The sequence below is a fragment of the Calidris pugnax genome, unplaced genomic scaffold, assembly GCF_001431845.1.
Source record: "Calidris pugnax isolate Ruff unplaced genomic scaffold, ASM143184v1 scaffold286, whole genome shotgun sequence".
Lineage (NCBI taxonomy): Eukaryota > Metazoa > Chordata > Aves > Charadriiformes > Scolopacidae > Calidris > Calidris pugnax.
The window spans coordinates 535,957-551,186 of record NW_015091021.1 but is presented as its reverse complement, the minus strand read 5'-3'; the positions used below and the strand labels follow the sequence as shown (position 1 = coordinate 551,186).

At 51.0% G+C, this 15,230-nt stretch overlaps 1 protein-coding gene across 1 annotated transcript in view; it reads left to right on the top strand.

The window, feature by feature from the left end:
• Window positions 1-3,979: 3,979 nt before the first annotated feature.
• TEKT3 (tektin 3) overlaps window positions 3,980-15,230 on the top strand; it is a 109,136-nt gene continuing 97,885 nt past the window's right edge. Inside the window, exon 1 of the mRNA XM_014955826.1 lies at window positions 3,980-4,063. Within this exon, the coding sequence (XP_014811312.1) occupies window positions 4,030-4,063 (34 nt within the window). The 5' untranslated portion in view covers window positions 3,980-4,029. The remainder of the gene's footprint in view (window positions 4,064-15,230) is intronic.

Genomic DNA, 15,230 nt, shown 5'->3' with positions numbered 1-15,230 from the left:
AGAGGAGGCTGAGGGGAGACCTTATTGCTCTCTAAAACTATCTGAAGGGGGGTGTAGAGAAGCGGGGGTCGGTCTCGTCTCCCAAGTCACAGGAGACAGGACAAAGGGAAATGGCCTCAAGTTGCGCCAGGGGAGGTTCAGATTGGATATTAGGAAAAATTTCTTCATGGAAAGGGTTATCCAGCATTGGAATGGGCTGCCCAGGGAGGTGGTTGAGGCACCATCCCTGGAGGTGTTCAAAAGACGGGTTGACATGGTCCTCAAGAATATGGTTTAGTGGTTTGGTTTTTTTTAATTGCTTATTTCTTATTTATTTTTTTGTCAGAGTTATGTTGATGGTTGGACTAGGTGATCTTTAAGGTCCCTTCCAACCTAGACGATTCTATGATTCTATGATTTTCCTTGCCCAGTGAGACCGCTTGGGCACAATGCTGAGCCCAAGAAGCCGGCAGGGACCCAGCCTGGGCGATGAATGACTTGGAGGCGCCTCTGCAGGCATTTCCTGGCTGGATCCCTCTTGCCGTGCACAGAATTAGCACCTCTGGCTATAAACAATAAATCCTGGAAGTTGTGAGGCCTCCCTCGCGCACAGCAAAGGCATCTGGCCAGGGCTGCAGCCCAGGTGAGGAAGGGTCAGGCTGTGTGACGGAGCCGGCTTTTGGGGGACAGGGCTCTGGCATAAGTGATGCGGTGGAGTTTGGCCAGGAGGGGCCGGATCTGTGTCACACCAGCGATGGCTTTGGCTTCCTGCCCTGCTGGGGGCCAGCCCAGAGCCCTAACCGGTGGGATTGTCCTCCTGCTGCTTTTTTCAGACCAAGGCTGGAGCGCCTCTTCCCAGGGCAGGGGGAGGCGCTCCCAGAGGAAGCGATTATTCATTTCCAGGAACATTTGAACCAGAGAAAGCTCCTGGAAGCCTCCTTACTGCTTGATGTCAATGTGTTTCCTCGGTACCGTGACTCCTGTGTCTAAAGGGGCCTGCGAGCCCTTCTGCATCACTGCCTGGTGCCACCAGGGCTGCCTGGGCTGATCCCTGGAATAGCCCGGAACAACGTCACTCCCTAAAAGTGACCAGAGGCAGAGGTGGTTGCAGAGCTGCATGACACCTCCTCCACAAGCATGGGCTCTGTCTGGGGGATGCTTGACCTAGGGATGATTTCCAGGACTGTAGGTAAATAACCTGCATGGAGACCTCTTCCCTGAACCACTCTGCTCCCCCTCACACCTGCACTGACTCTCAGCAGCCACAGTACCTGTGCCCAGGTGTGTTTGCAGCTTAACTACACGCTGAAAAAAAGTCTCTTTTTTGTTTATTCTGAACCTCCACCCTCCTACTTTCATTAATAAAACCTTGCAGGACTGAGACCCAGGTTTGCCTGCCATCACATCTCCCTTGGTTGCTCCTAACGGGAGCTGTTTCCATCAGCCACCCCTCTGCTTCCCCCTCTCTGGAATGAGGGACCAGTATCCACAGTTGAGGTGACTCGTGGCTTTTTCAGCTGGAACAACTTCATCCTCAGCTCTGATCCCTTTTCCTCCCCTCTCCCTCTCTCCCCTCATTTCTGGGGAGCTAGGTGCACCCACCAGCCCTCCTTCCCTCCGTACCCGCTCCTCCCAGCACGGGGCTGGGACACATTAAGGCGGAAGAAGTGACCTCAGCACTGAAACTCCTGGCTCTGCAGGCAGGGCTCTGCCTCTTGTGTGTTCTCCAAATGTCTCTTTATTTATGATGCTCCGTGACAACAGTTACTGTCTGTACCAAAGGAGCGCCTGGGTCCCCTGCTGCTGGCCAGGGAGAGGGATGGAGGTGCCAGAACATGCCCAGGTGCAGCCACCAGGGATGGGGACGGCTGACTTAACCCCAAAACACTGCCTGTCCTGCAAGAAGGGCTGCTTTGGGGTGACGTCCGGCCCCGTCCCCACTCCCGGGGCTGTTTTGGGTGGAATTGTTGGACTTGGTTGAAATTGCTTGTTTCTGCCTGCTGTCCTGTTGGATGCATCCTTCCCATCTCACCCCACCTCCTAATTCAGTGCCTTCCAGCTCCCACCCTCTGCCTCCGCCACGGGCGTTCCCCTCCTGCTGTCTGACAGCACTCCTCAGGACTAGGATTGTTAAAATCTGTCACTAAATAAGATGAAGATGTGCTTTCCCTCCCCCCAAGCCATCCAAGCCTTCATTCTGAGGACACAGAGGGGCCATACCACTCCCCCCAGGAGCCCAGGGGTGACCCCCAAGGGGCTGGCAGGGAGGAGGCAGGATCCATGCATTTGGGTGCAGGATGCACCCCAGCACCACCAGCTCCTGCCCCATGGGAGACCCTCATGGGTCAGGCATGGGGGGAATGGGCAATGTCAGCCCAGCTCTGCCTGTGCGTGTGGGCAATCCACCCCTGCCCTTCGTGGCCAGGCAGCCAGCCCTCTGAGGCCCTCCTGGCATGGGATGCACCATTACGCACTTTCCAAACTCATCTGCTCCTTGCCAGAGGTATTACTCAACCCAGAAACACCATGAGCATCTGAATCCCTTTCCCATGAGCAACTGGGTGAGGAATTACAGCCAGAGTCCCACGGGGAGTCCTCACCCATCAACTGCTTTCATAGAATCATAGCATCACTGAACGGTTTGGGTTGGAAGGGACCTTAAAGACCATCCATTTCCAACCCCCTGCCCTGGGCAGGGACACCTCCCACCAGACCAGGTTGCTCCAAGCCCCCTCCAACCTGCCCTTGAACCCCTCCAGGGATGGGGCAGCCACAGCTTCTCTGGGCAACCTGGGCCAGGCTCTCACCACCCTCACAGCAAAGTAGTTCTTCCCCTGATCTCATCCCAATCTCCCCTCTTTCAGTGTCAAACCCTTCCCCCTCGTCCTATGGCTCCCCTCCCGGATTAAGAATGAGAAATTCCCCCTGACATTAAGCCCCCCTCCCAGGGTGGGCAATGGGGTGGGTGAGACATGGCTCAGCTGGTGGCAATGATTGAAGGGGGTGGTGGCTTCGGGGGTTAAAAGCACTTCCAGCAGCTGAGCTGAGCTTCTCCCGTTACACTGGGGGCTTGAGGTGCTTTATGATGTAATAAGTGCCCAGGCCAGATCCACTTCTGAATGTGTCCTGGGGCTGGGTGGCTGCTCTTTTCGTGGTGGCTGCTCCTTTTGTGGTGGCTGCATTCAGGTACTGGGGTCTGGGAGGTGGAAAAATGGGAAGGAGTGAGGTTGGGTCTGGAAGGGGAAAGCAGGAGCAGGGAAATGGGGAAGGAGCCCTGGACAACAGGGAGCTGGGACTGGGGGTGCTGGCAGTGCAGGTATTCATCGAATCCTAGAATGGTTAGAGTTGGAAGGGACCTTAAAGATCACCTTCTTCCACCTCCAAAAGGGGAAGCAAGGACTGTTGCAAACCCTGCCTCTATCCCCTGTGCACCTCCCAGCTTTTGCAACGGGTCAGACTGGGATTTGCAAAGGATTCTTGTGCTTTATGCATACTTTTTTTTTCTTTGTGAAGCAGACCCAGGTGCCTTGGGGAAGGAGGACGTTGTGGAAAAAAGCATGCACCAGCACAGCTGGAGCTCAGCTGCCCTGTGTGTGCACCACACTGGGAGGATTGGGGCTTAAACTTATCTCATTGTCTCCAATTCTGGTGTTTTCCTTAAAATGCATGACTCTGCTACCTGCCCTGTGCTACTCAAAGCAGTGAGCTCTGAGTCCTATACCCAAAGCCAGACTCAAATCCTTTGATTCAGTCTCGCACTGTCTTTGGGGGCTTTCAGAGCAGATGGGGTGGCTGCACCGTAACATCTCTATAGTGACACAGTGTTTGTTGGCAGCAGAACAGTTTCCCCGCAATCTGCTCCCGGCCTGGGTGTCCCTGAGGGGGAAAAATAAAAGAAAAAAAAATGTTTTGGCCACTTAGCATCGTGTGATAATATTTTTGTTTGTTTGTTTTGTACCCACACCCTGTATCCAGTGAGGAAAAATGGATTCTTTTATAAAGAAAATCCTGGAGCCTTCAGAGCAGGACACGTTTGACCACTTGACACGGATGGAAACACCTTCGACCAGGACCCCGACCTCAGGTAAGGGGTGCCCGGGGCTGGGCTGGGGGGTGCCCTGTGCCAGGGTGATGGGCTGGCCCTGCTGGCCAGGGCAGGCTTAAAGCAGAGAAAACTGGAGGATGCCTCTAGGATGGCCCTTTCCCTCGTGCTGCTTTCCTGCAAAAAAAATCTGGTGTTTCTGATTTATAAGCTGGAATATCCACTGGGTTGAAATTTAAACGGAAATACTGGTGATGCTGCACCTTGGTGTCTGCAGCTGGCCAAGATGAGACAGCCATGTGCTGGGAAACTGTGGCGAAACTGTGCTAAATTTGAATGTTTAATGCTGTGTTTGGATTTGGTTTGTTCTGTTGGGTGCTCTGGGGTCAGCACTCGCTGTCTGTGTCCTCCAGGACTGGGGGAAACTTGCTGTTCACCCTGGATTTTGCAGCGCACCCTCAAGTCAGGAGTTACCCCCTCAGGAAATATTGGACAGGATCCCTGAAATATCTGAAAATCCTAGGATTTTGTTATGGGCAGCTCAGCAGAAAGCAGCAAGACTCATTTAAGTTGCTCGTGGCAAGTTACTTCCTCAGGTTTAAATTCCCTCCTCGCTGATCCCCAGCAATTGAGGGTGATTAGTGGCTAATTACAGCCATTAGTGGCTCATTTCAGGCTGTTTGAGGCTTCACTGCCTGTGTGACCTCAGGCTGGTGGTTGGGGCAGGGAGTACAAATTTGCAGCAGGTAACAGAAATGATTTTCTGTGTAGCTTGGTGAGGTATGTTTAAGGGGAATACACTGAGCATTAAACTTGATTTTTTTTTTTTGTTTTAACACAAAAAAACAGGGGCACAGGAGAATACCTGAGGGTATGTAATGTCCATACTTGCATGTAGGAAGCGAACAACGTAAGTGATGTTGGAATCTAGGATAATTCTCGGTGTTTTGAATCTCCCTAGGTTTTTTCTACCTTCTTGCACTTGTGTTTACATGTACCTGATAGAACCTCCCCTGCTCTTGGGGCTTTTACCTGTCTGGGACTGCAGCTGGGCTGGAGGGTTTAATGTGGAAGTGGAGGAGAGATGCTCCTGTGGCCGAGAGGGTGCCTGATGCTGCAGGTGGCCCTCGCTGTGCCATAGCCCTGTGGTGTGATCTCAGATCCCCTTTCAGCACCTCCCTATAGTATTTTCTGCCATTCTTTCAAACTGAAAGAGAGGAGATTGAGATGAGATGTGGGGAAGAACTTGTTTGGTGTGAGGGTGGTGAGAGCCTGGCCCAGGTTGCCCCGAGAAGCTGTGGCTGCCCCATCCCTGGAGGGGTTCAAGGCCAGGCTGGAGGGGGCTTGGAGCAACCTGGTGTGGTGGGAGGTGTCCCTGCCCAGGGCAGGGGTTTGGAAATGGATGGTCTTTAAGGTCCCTTCCAACCCAAACCATTCTGTGATGTCTCTGGGTAGCAGATCCTGTGCCTGTGTGGGATCTCCCACTGAGTGTGCACAGTCCCCACATGCCAGGTGCAACCAGGACCCCTGTCCTGGGCTTTGTTTCCTAGCAGGGGGTTACAGCACAAGGACATTTCCATATTTTAGATTAAAAAGCTAGGTGCTATTTTCTCTGCCTGCAGGCTAAGGGGTGTGTAATAGCTTTATACAGCTGTACTCTCTCATGAATTCACAAATAGCCAGGGGAATTTTTTTGTATAGGTGTTTCAAATAAAGCTTCAAAAGCTGAAACAAAGTATGGAATACAAACAAATAGAAAAGTACGAATTAGCTGGATAATGGTGCTTAGATGGCCCCCAGTTGTCACTGTGGCATGGGACTGGGAGCTGGCTTGATGCCTGTGTGTCTTGGTCAGGACAGCAAGCTCCTTGGTGTCACCTCTGTAAAGGGGGAGCAGCAGTGTTTCTGCCTCTGAGCACTGTGTGTGGGGATTCACTGAAGGCAAGCTGCTCAAGGAGCAGTAGTCCCCTCTTGGATACCTGTTGGTGGCCCACATGGGCTGCCGGCGATGTGTGACCCAGGTGGTTGTGTGATGAGCTGGTAGGGACTGTCACCTCTGGGACACTATTGTGACCCTTGCAGCAGTCTGGGCCACCAACGCTGGCACAGGAAGCCCCAGGGATGTTGAGGCCACCACAGCCGGCTGATGGAGTCATCCCTACCCAGTGGCTTGGGTGTCCCTGCCTTGTTCCCTTGGGCTGTGGGAAACTTGCCATCCTGCTGGGGCTCAATCATTCTCCATTGGTACAAGTGTGGGTCTTCACAATCCTGTGGGATCCCCTGGGCCAGAGGAGGTTCAGGCTGTCCTGAGGCCAAATGACTTGCTGAGGTGCAGTCCTGCTCCATCCTGCTCCCACCCCGGTTCCTCCAGCCCTGTCCGTGCAGATGTTTGTTGCCACCCAGGTGGAAGGGTTATAACAACGGTGTCTGCTGTGCTCGGGCTGTGGATTGAGAAATGCTGCTGCGGGGGAAGGATGCTCTTTATGGCTCCTCTAGTTTGTACTTGGTGAGGTTGAGCTGCTTTTTCAGCCCTGCTCTATGGGTGGGGATCACGGCTGCTCTGCTTCTGGCTTTTATTTCTCAGACTTGCTTTGTCCCAGGGGATGAGGTGTGTTTCTTGGGGAGCTGCTTTTCGCTCTGCTCCCCTAAGTTTTGCTGGGGTGACTGGTCAGCCGTGTTGGAGGAGACAAATGGTGTGTGCTGTACAGAGACAGACAGGCAGATGTATATGTTACGCACTTGGAGCCCAGCCCGGGGAACATGGAAAGCAGATGTTGGACCAGTGACCTGCTAGATAAGCCATGGGGCCGTGCTTCCTCCTGTGCCTCTGTGGTCTGGCTTAGACGGAGCTGGAATTAGTAACTGCGGAGGTTTGGGTGAGTTCAGTGAAACCCTGGCTGGTTCGGCTGAAGGGACTGACTGTTAATTTTGAAGTTCATATAGCAGAAAACCAGATCCAAAAGTCATGTTAAATAGGAATTGAAGTGTGATCAAGAAATTGAGATGCTCTGATTCCCTTTTCCTGCTCTTAAGGTAGTCTGGAGGCTGGTCTAAGTTATTCTGGGGTGACCATGGGCCAGCTGGAGGTAGCTGGGGTGTTGGGCTGACAGTCTACCCTGCCCATTCCCACTTTGCTGGCCCCCAGTGGGGTCTAATTTGGTTAACTGGATTTGGGAGCCAGCATCTGGTCCTTCTCCATCATCTACCACAGAACTGGACAGAAGCTGAGGGTTTGGGCCAAATCTTCGGATCTGTATGAACTTCAGACCCAAAGAAAGATGCAAGAGGGTGAGATCCTTGGCTCGACTTCACAAACTTCCAGACTTCCACTAGTGAAGGAGCAGGAGATACTTGATTTTTTTTGCCTTCGTATTGTCCTCTGCTGTGTCACGTCACCCTTGCTCACTGGACTGTGATAACTGAGCAGTTCTCATGCTTCAGATAATAGAAGAGGGTGCTAATTTAAACTCTGGCCAAAGCCATGCAGCAGCCTGGGCATCTCCTGGTTGTGCCGTCAGCGCAGCTGAGGCTGTGTGGTGTGTAACAGCAGCTTCACATGCAGGACAGCAGTGTCTGCTTTCCCCCTGCCCTGAGCATCCCAGGTGTGCTTGTGCTAGGGCAAATGAATCATAGAATCATGGAATGGTTTGGTTTGGAAGGAACATTAAAGACCATCCAGTCCCTCCCCCTGCCCTGGGCAGGGACACCTCCCACCACACCAGGTTGCTCCAAGCCCCCTCCAACCTGGCCTTGAACCCCTCCAGGGATGGGGCAGCCACAGCTTCCCTGGGCAACCTGGGCCAGGCTCTCACCACTCTCACAGCAAAGAAGTTCTTCCCCACATCTCATCTCAATCTCCCCTCTTTCAGTGTCAAACCCTTCCCCCTCATCCTATGGCTCCCCTCCCTGATCCAGAATCCTTCCCCCTATCTCCTGGAGCCCCTTTAGGGACTGGAAGGGGCTCTAAGGTCTCCCCGGAGCCTTCTCTTCTCCAGGATGAACCCCCCCAACTCTCTCAGCCTGTCCTCACAGCAGAGGGGCTCCAGCCCTCCCAATATCTCCGTGGCCTTCTCTGGCCCTGCTCCAACAACAGTTCCACGTCCTTCCTGTGCTGAGGACTCCAGAGCTGGACACAGTGCTCCAGGAAAGGTCTCCCCAGAGTGGAGCAGAGGGGCAGAATCCCCCCTGGCCCTGCTGGCCACGCTGCTGGGGATGCAGCCCAGGGGGGGGTGGTTTCTGGGCTGCCAGTGCACGTTGCCGGCTCATGTTGAGCTTCTCATCCACCAACACCCGCAAGTTCTCCTCAGGGCTGGTCTCAGTCCATCCTCTGCCCAGCCTGGGCTTGTGCCTGGGATTGCCCCAGCCCAGAGTGGTGCTGGTCCTAGGTTGTGCCAAAACAGGAGCGCAGCCTGGGTGTGCTGCCCATGGGGGAATAGCATGGAGCTTCTGGGTCAGGACTGTCTTTGTTTTGCTGACCTTGGGGCATGAGTATAACAGGAGGAGGAGCTGGTGAAACTGGGTAAAGGAACCGTTCCCTCCCCAAAACATGAGATCTAGCAATTCACAGTGTGCTGGGACCTCAGGGGTGTTCCTGGTCCGGCCAGGTTGGTGCTGGTGCAGGATGGTGAGGGTCCTGGTGCTGGCTCTGGACACTGGTGCCTGTGTCTGCCCCGGTGGGGTGTGACATTCCTCCAGCCCTGGCTCCTGGCTGCAGCTGGGATGTGGCAAAGGGACTGTTTGCTGCGGAATAGGGAGGTGTCTGTGTGAGCTGCTGGTTCTCTGCAGCCTGAGGTTTCTTTGCTCTTAAAAAAAAACAAAAAAACCTCTAAGGAATTAATTATATTCCGTCTTGCCCATAGGCTCCGCTTACAGTTAAGCTTAAAGGGGTTTGATAATGTGTGGCTGGAGAGAGGAGACCAAAAAAATTGCTGCAGGGGAGGAATGATCAGTTTTGCTGAGAAGGAGAACTTCATAGTACTGGAGTGATTTTTTTTCCTTTTGGAGGGAGGAACAGCACTATTGTGAAATACACGCTGGAGAGGATGTTTCGAGGGACTTGTGCCTTTCCTGCTCTGAGCCATATGCGCAGCTGGAACAGCTTCAGCCCTGGCTGACTGTCAGGGCAGATTAGGAAAGCTAATTAGATCCAAATGCCCTGATTTGGCCCCTCTGACTGTGGAGTATCTGAAGTGCAACGGGTGATCTGTGGAGATAAATGCCCCCTGTGTGGGGTTTTGTTCCACAGGTGATGGACTGGATGTGGCCGATGGCTCAGAAGGGACTGGACTCTGGAAGCTCAGCATCTCGGAGGGGGCTTAACCTTTTACTAAGGAAGCTCCAACCCAGGGTGTGTCATGGTTGGCAACACAAATCTCTGCATGTTTTTGGAAATAGTGGTCTGTACTCTCATTTGAGGGTGCCTCTCTTTTTTTGGAATCAACCAGCTTTATGAAGTGTTTAATCCGAAACATCCCTCTCCTACCATCCCAGGGAAGGGGCATCCTTGTGGGGCACTTGCTATAGCAACTCCTTGCTCTTGTTTTTTGGCTTTTACCCTCTTAACTTTGCAGCTCGGTGAGGGGGTGTGTGTGTGTGTGGTGTTCAGATTCAAACTTTCATTTTTTGTGAAATGGAGGTAATGGCAGAAGCAAGCGGAGGATGTTGTAAAGCTGAAAGGAGCCCTGCGGAGGGCTGGGCTGTTCTCCAGGGACAGCTATGCAGAAATTCAAAGTAATATTTTCTTGATCACAGCTTAGGAAAAAGAATGCTGTAAGTGATTAATTCAGTGACAAGCACTCCTTCCTGAAGAAACTTGTGTTGCTGGTGTCCAGGCTTCTTTCAGTGTTGGCTTCCCTTGGAAATCATATCAAAAGCTTCCTTGCAGGAATGTGTGAGGAATGCAGGAAACTTGCAAGCAAATACCTTAGGGATGCTTGTAGAAAAGCAGAGTGCAGTTTTTTAGCTGTGGCTGACTGAAGTGAAGGTTTCAGTGTGAGAGCATGTGTCCTGCTGGGACCTCTGTCCCCCCGGGCAGCTGCCTGGTGGCTTCTGTCAGGCCAGAGGGATCCAGGGCCGAGTCCTGCTGACAGAGCAGCAACTCGCCTGCAGAAGAGGATTAACAGTTTCCCTGGCAGTTGCTCTAGAAATCACCACAAAGCTCTTCAGATCACTTTGGATGTGCTCCTTATATTTATACTGCACTTCTGGCCAGCTCTAGCATCCTCAATGTCTGTGTGTGTATGTCGGGGGTGTGTGTGTGTAGACTTAGCTCTATCCCTGACCAACTCCTGACCTAGATTCATCTCATGACCTTCTGACTTAAATCTTTTTTTTCCTTTATCCGTGTGTTTCCACAGCTTTCAGAAAGTTGCTGCCATTTAAAGGGCACAAAAAAAATAGTTCTGCAGCTTCAAAACCATGGAGGTGGAGTGCACTGAGTCAGTGTGTCCTGATTCACAGATGCCTGTGGAGGTCTCCTTTGGGATTAGATATGTTCTTCTGAGCAAAACCTGTGCCTAATCTCCAGTTTGTGGTCAAAAGCAGTGCTGGTGGCATTGAATTAGTAATGAACTGTCTAAAAGCTTGATGATGTGGTGTTGAAGTGATTGAGGGTTTCATCATTGGTTTCACAGAACATCAAGATCAAGTGTCCTTTGGGTTTGCTCATGGGGATCAAAGTTGTGACGGATGGTCCTCAGAGCTGGGCTTCAAGCGGGTCTTAGTCAAAACCAGCCACGGTTTCTGTAGTAGACCAGGGGATCCATGGACAACAAGAAACTCTGTATTTATGGAAAGTCATCACATTTCTATAGCTTCGTGTGTGTACTTACCAAGCCAAAAGCAAGAAGGACAAGCAGAGCTTACATCCTGAGGAAGCCTTTGGTTTAGCTTTTTGTGGCTTGCTTGTAGGACTCGGTGAGGGCTGCTTTCCCTCTTGATGAGATGTGGTCTAAAAATGGGGAGGATTTCCTGTGCTGAGTGGAACTGTGGGTTGACAGAAAGTTATGGCAGATATGAAAGGGTTCACACAAGCGATGACACGAGTGCTCTGACTCTTTCCCTGTTGTCAAAGCTGTTCACAGCCTCATCTGTTAAAACTGATTTCCCGGCTCTGTATTGCAAAAGAAAGGTCTGGTTAGAGAAGGGCAGCTCATATGCAAAAGCCAGTTTTCTTGGGGCAATTCTGCTATTCTGCTAAGACATTCTGGATGGATATATGGATTGGTATTTTGCATTTAAAGATAGACAAATTGTTCTGTGGTGTGTGGCTTTGTTCAGGCTGTAGGAAAATGAAATCCTCAAGAGGGTCCTTCAAGTGATCTCAATGGCTCAGGCCATTCCAGGAGGCTCCCAAAAAGACACAAACCCCTCCATAACTCAGCAACCACAATTACTTGAGGGATTTTTCCTTCCTGGACTTGTAAAACCTTCATCCTCCTGTGCAGACTCTGGGGTGGGGGGGAGCTGTGGTGGGCTGTTTTTGGGGGAAACAAGAATCTGCTGTAGCTAAACCACTCCAGAAAGTCATTTTAGTAAATAAATGTGACAATCCCTGTGGATAAACTAAGTAAGCCATGTGCAAGAGAGGTTTTGCTGCTTGTATGTGCCAGCCCCTTCCTGAGTTATATTTGGTGGTGGGTCTGTGCATGGTTTCCTTTTATGCCCTGGCCTTTGTTCTGCTCTTGTTTGTTGTTTTGGGGTGAGGGACTGGGTCATCCTGGGTTTCCTAAGGGCGGGCGGGGGGGATGTTCCCTTCCCTTGGAAGATTAATTGTGTGCACCCGGTATTTCTGTTCTCAGGGCTAATTTGGCTGGATACTGGATGTTCCTGCTCTGCATTTTTAGCGTGGCAGGCGGGTGTCACAGCCCTGCAGCATCTTCCTGCTAAAAACGGATGGTATTTCAGTCTCTGGCTCATTATGGGTGCTGCACCCGGAGCAGCTCGTGGACAGAAAGGCATGTTCACACACCCTGCTCTGGGAATGTGGGGTGCGTCAGGGATGTGCCTTGGCTTTCACAGCACCCACGTTTAAGGTGGTTGTGTGGCAAGATGAGCTTGTCCATCATTGGCCCATCTCCTGGGCCATAGGAATGCTCCAAGGGCTGTGTGAGAAGCACCGACTCACATCTTAGACTTTAAAGAGGACAAAGTCACCGAATCAAAAGTTTAAAAATTTATTAATATGAAACAGCGCTGAATCGGGTGCACCAAAAATAGATGCACACGCACTTTTTTGATTTTTGTATATTTATACCTTATCCCGGCCGCTTAAACTTCTGTCTCTCCTTCTCATTGGCTGAGAAGTTGGAGCTCACATTCTTCCCGACCGCCTAACCTATCGCAGGTTTAGCCTATATCTTTTTCTGCCGTATAAGGCATATACACACCTATTCTACGAAATTTTATCTTGAACATATCATTTTCTTCATCAGGTGGTCGCATCCTCGTCTTCATCAGCTGCCCCCCCCTTTTTCCCTGTGAGCGGGCCTACTTGGCAGCCTTTACTGTCCACCTGGCAGATTCACTGTCCAAGCCTTGTTCTTTTAGTCTTATTGATACTTTTCTATCTTCTTGGTCCCTATGTTGAAGGACACGTTCCAGTCTGTTTCTCTTCACCTAGATAACACTCTGAGAACAAGGACATTTCAATGGACCAAGAACATCTGTAGGGATTAGTTAGATACAATTTGTTAATTTTTATTACTACTACTAAAGCTTCTGTGTTAGTACTATCACACTAACAATGATACATCAATTAACTGAAGCAAAACTTAGCTCGTTTCCCACAGCTGGAACCCCTGTGCTGTGAGGACAGGCTGAGAGAGTTGGGGGGTTCAGCCTGGAGAAGAGAAGGCTCCGGGGAGACCTTAGAGCCCCTTCCAGTCCCTAAAGGGGCTCCAGGAGAGATGGGGAGGGACTGTTTGCAAGGGCATGTAGTGATAGGACGAGGGGCAATGGTCTTAAACTAGAGCAGGGTAAGTTTAGATTAGACATTAGGAAGGAATTCTTTACAGTGAGGGTGGTGAGACACTGGAACAGGTTGCCCAGAGAGCAACCATCCCTGGAGACATTCAAGGTCAGGCTTGATGAGGCTCTGAGCAACCTGATCTAGTTAAAGATGTCCCTGCTCACTGGAGGGGGGTTGGACTAGATGACTTTAAAGGTCCCTTCCCACCCAACACATTCTATGATCCTCTCCTGCTCCATTTCAAAGGCCTAGGTTGGTCATGAAGGGTTGCGACCCTGCAAAGCCAAAAGCAGGGCTTGGACATCACTGGAGCAAGGATTTTTTTTTTTTTTTGCTTACAAAGCAATCCTGCTGGCTCAGAGTTGTGGAGATATTTGGGCAATGACAGGTCCTGTGGGTCTCCAGCTGGAGCAGAGAACTGCTTGGTGGGAGGTGGGCTGGGGACATCTGAAACCCCAGCCAGGAGCAAAGGCACGTCTGGACCAAGACTGCACCCTGTGGCAGCAATGCCATGTTCTGGGCATGGTGTCACCCCTCAGCCTGGCAGAGCAGCCCAGTCACTAGTTGGTGGAGCTGGCTGGGAAAGGTTTTCTTGTGCTAAAGGAGAATTTCATGACAAAATGAAAACAAACAGTGCAAATTTTCCAGTTTGAGACATCATTTTAGCCAAAAGGCGAAGTCTTCTGTTCTCTTTTCTGATCAGGTTTTTGATGCAAAGTGGATATTTTTCCAGTTGGAAAGGTTTTTTTCATCTTGTCAGAAAGTCAATAACTCTGAAAAGCAGATTTATTCAAGCAAAATAGTTTCTAGCCAGCTCAGCTTGTTAGTGCTGTTGAGATTGGATGTTGCCTGATCTGAATATGTCTGTACAAAACCCCCTTTTTCTTTCCATGATTAAAGAGTGGGGTGTTAGTTAAAGCAAAAATATCTCCATCCTCAGAGTTATTAAAAATCTGACCAAACAGCCCTGATCAACCTGCTGCTGCTGACCCTGCTGTGAGGAGGCCACAGCAGATGATCTCCAGAGGTGCCTCCAGCCTCAGCTGTTCTGTGAATCACTGCAAATAAAGCAGTGTGCTTTAAGACTTTGGGGCTGTCCTGTGAAAGGAAAGTATTAGAAACCACAGAGGCTTGACCTCTTGCTCAGTGAAATTCCTTCTGGCTGCTGCTGGAGATAGTGACTTGTGAGCACAGCTCCTTCATGGTACTTCCAAAGCAGTCTGGAGAAAGTGGCAAGGCCAGACGTGCTGCAGAGGTTGGGATCTGTTGCCTAAATGCGGTCCTTGCTCCAAATTTCTTCCAAGCTGGGAAGGCAGGGAAGAGGGGAGAAAGCTTGATTGAAAGCTTTGCCTCCTGCTTCTACCATGGAGATGTAGGGAAGCTGTTTTTTGTCTCAGTTTTCTAGGATATCCATGGAAGAGTAGCTCCATTGCTTGGTCCTCACCTTCTGGAAGCTGCACAGCTGCATGAGGTTCCTTCCTCCTTGAGATGAGTTTACATCCCAATGCTGTGACAAGCAGGCAGGCTGTCTGCAGCTCAGCCCATCGACTGGGTACCAGATAGGACTTGTTGGAGTGGGACCACAAAGAGCTTCATGCTGCCACCTTCAGTGCCATCTCCAAGCTGTGGGATAACAAGAGCCACCACCACTGAAGGGCTGCTGTTGGCAGACAGGGATGGATGTGGTCCATTAAGGGAAAGGTGGCCTGTCTGGGAGTGAGCAGGTATCACCCTGGCTCTCATACCAGGCTGGTGGGTGAGGGGAGATGTCTTCTCTGTCACCTTCTGATCTTCTCTGTTGAGCCTGCAAGTGAGAAACCATTCACAGCCAGAAATGGCATTGCCCATTCAAATGAATGTTGGAGAGGGATTCTCCAGCAGCCGATCACAAACTGTTAGTGGGGACTTGCCAGGGCGATGCTTGAGCTGCTGCTGAGCCATTCAGTGTGTGAAGGATTTGAGCTCTCCTTATCAAGGTCTTCTTGAGAGCTCCAGCCAGCACAGGGAGCTCCACTGGGGTTATCAAGCTGAACTTGGATCATGGGTCCAAGCTGTCCTTGGAGTCTTGGACCATCCTTTCTAGATGGCTGCACATGCGCTGTTTCTTATTCTTCTTGTTTGTTGAGTCATGCTAGAATCCATCTCAGTGAAGGGGAAATATGTGGCTTCCCTGAGTAAACTGCTTCTATGTGGGAGTGTTGGGCTACAGACAGCAAAACAGGGAGGAAGGTGCAGGGAGGG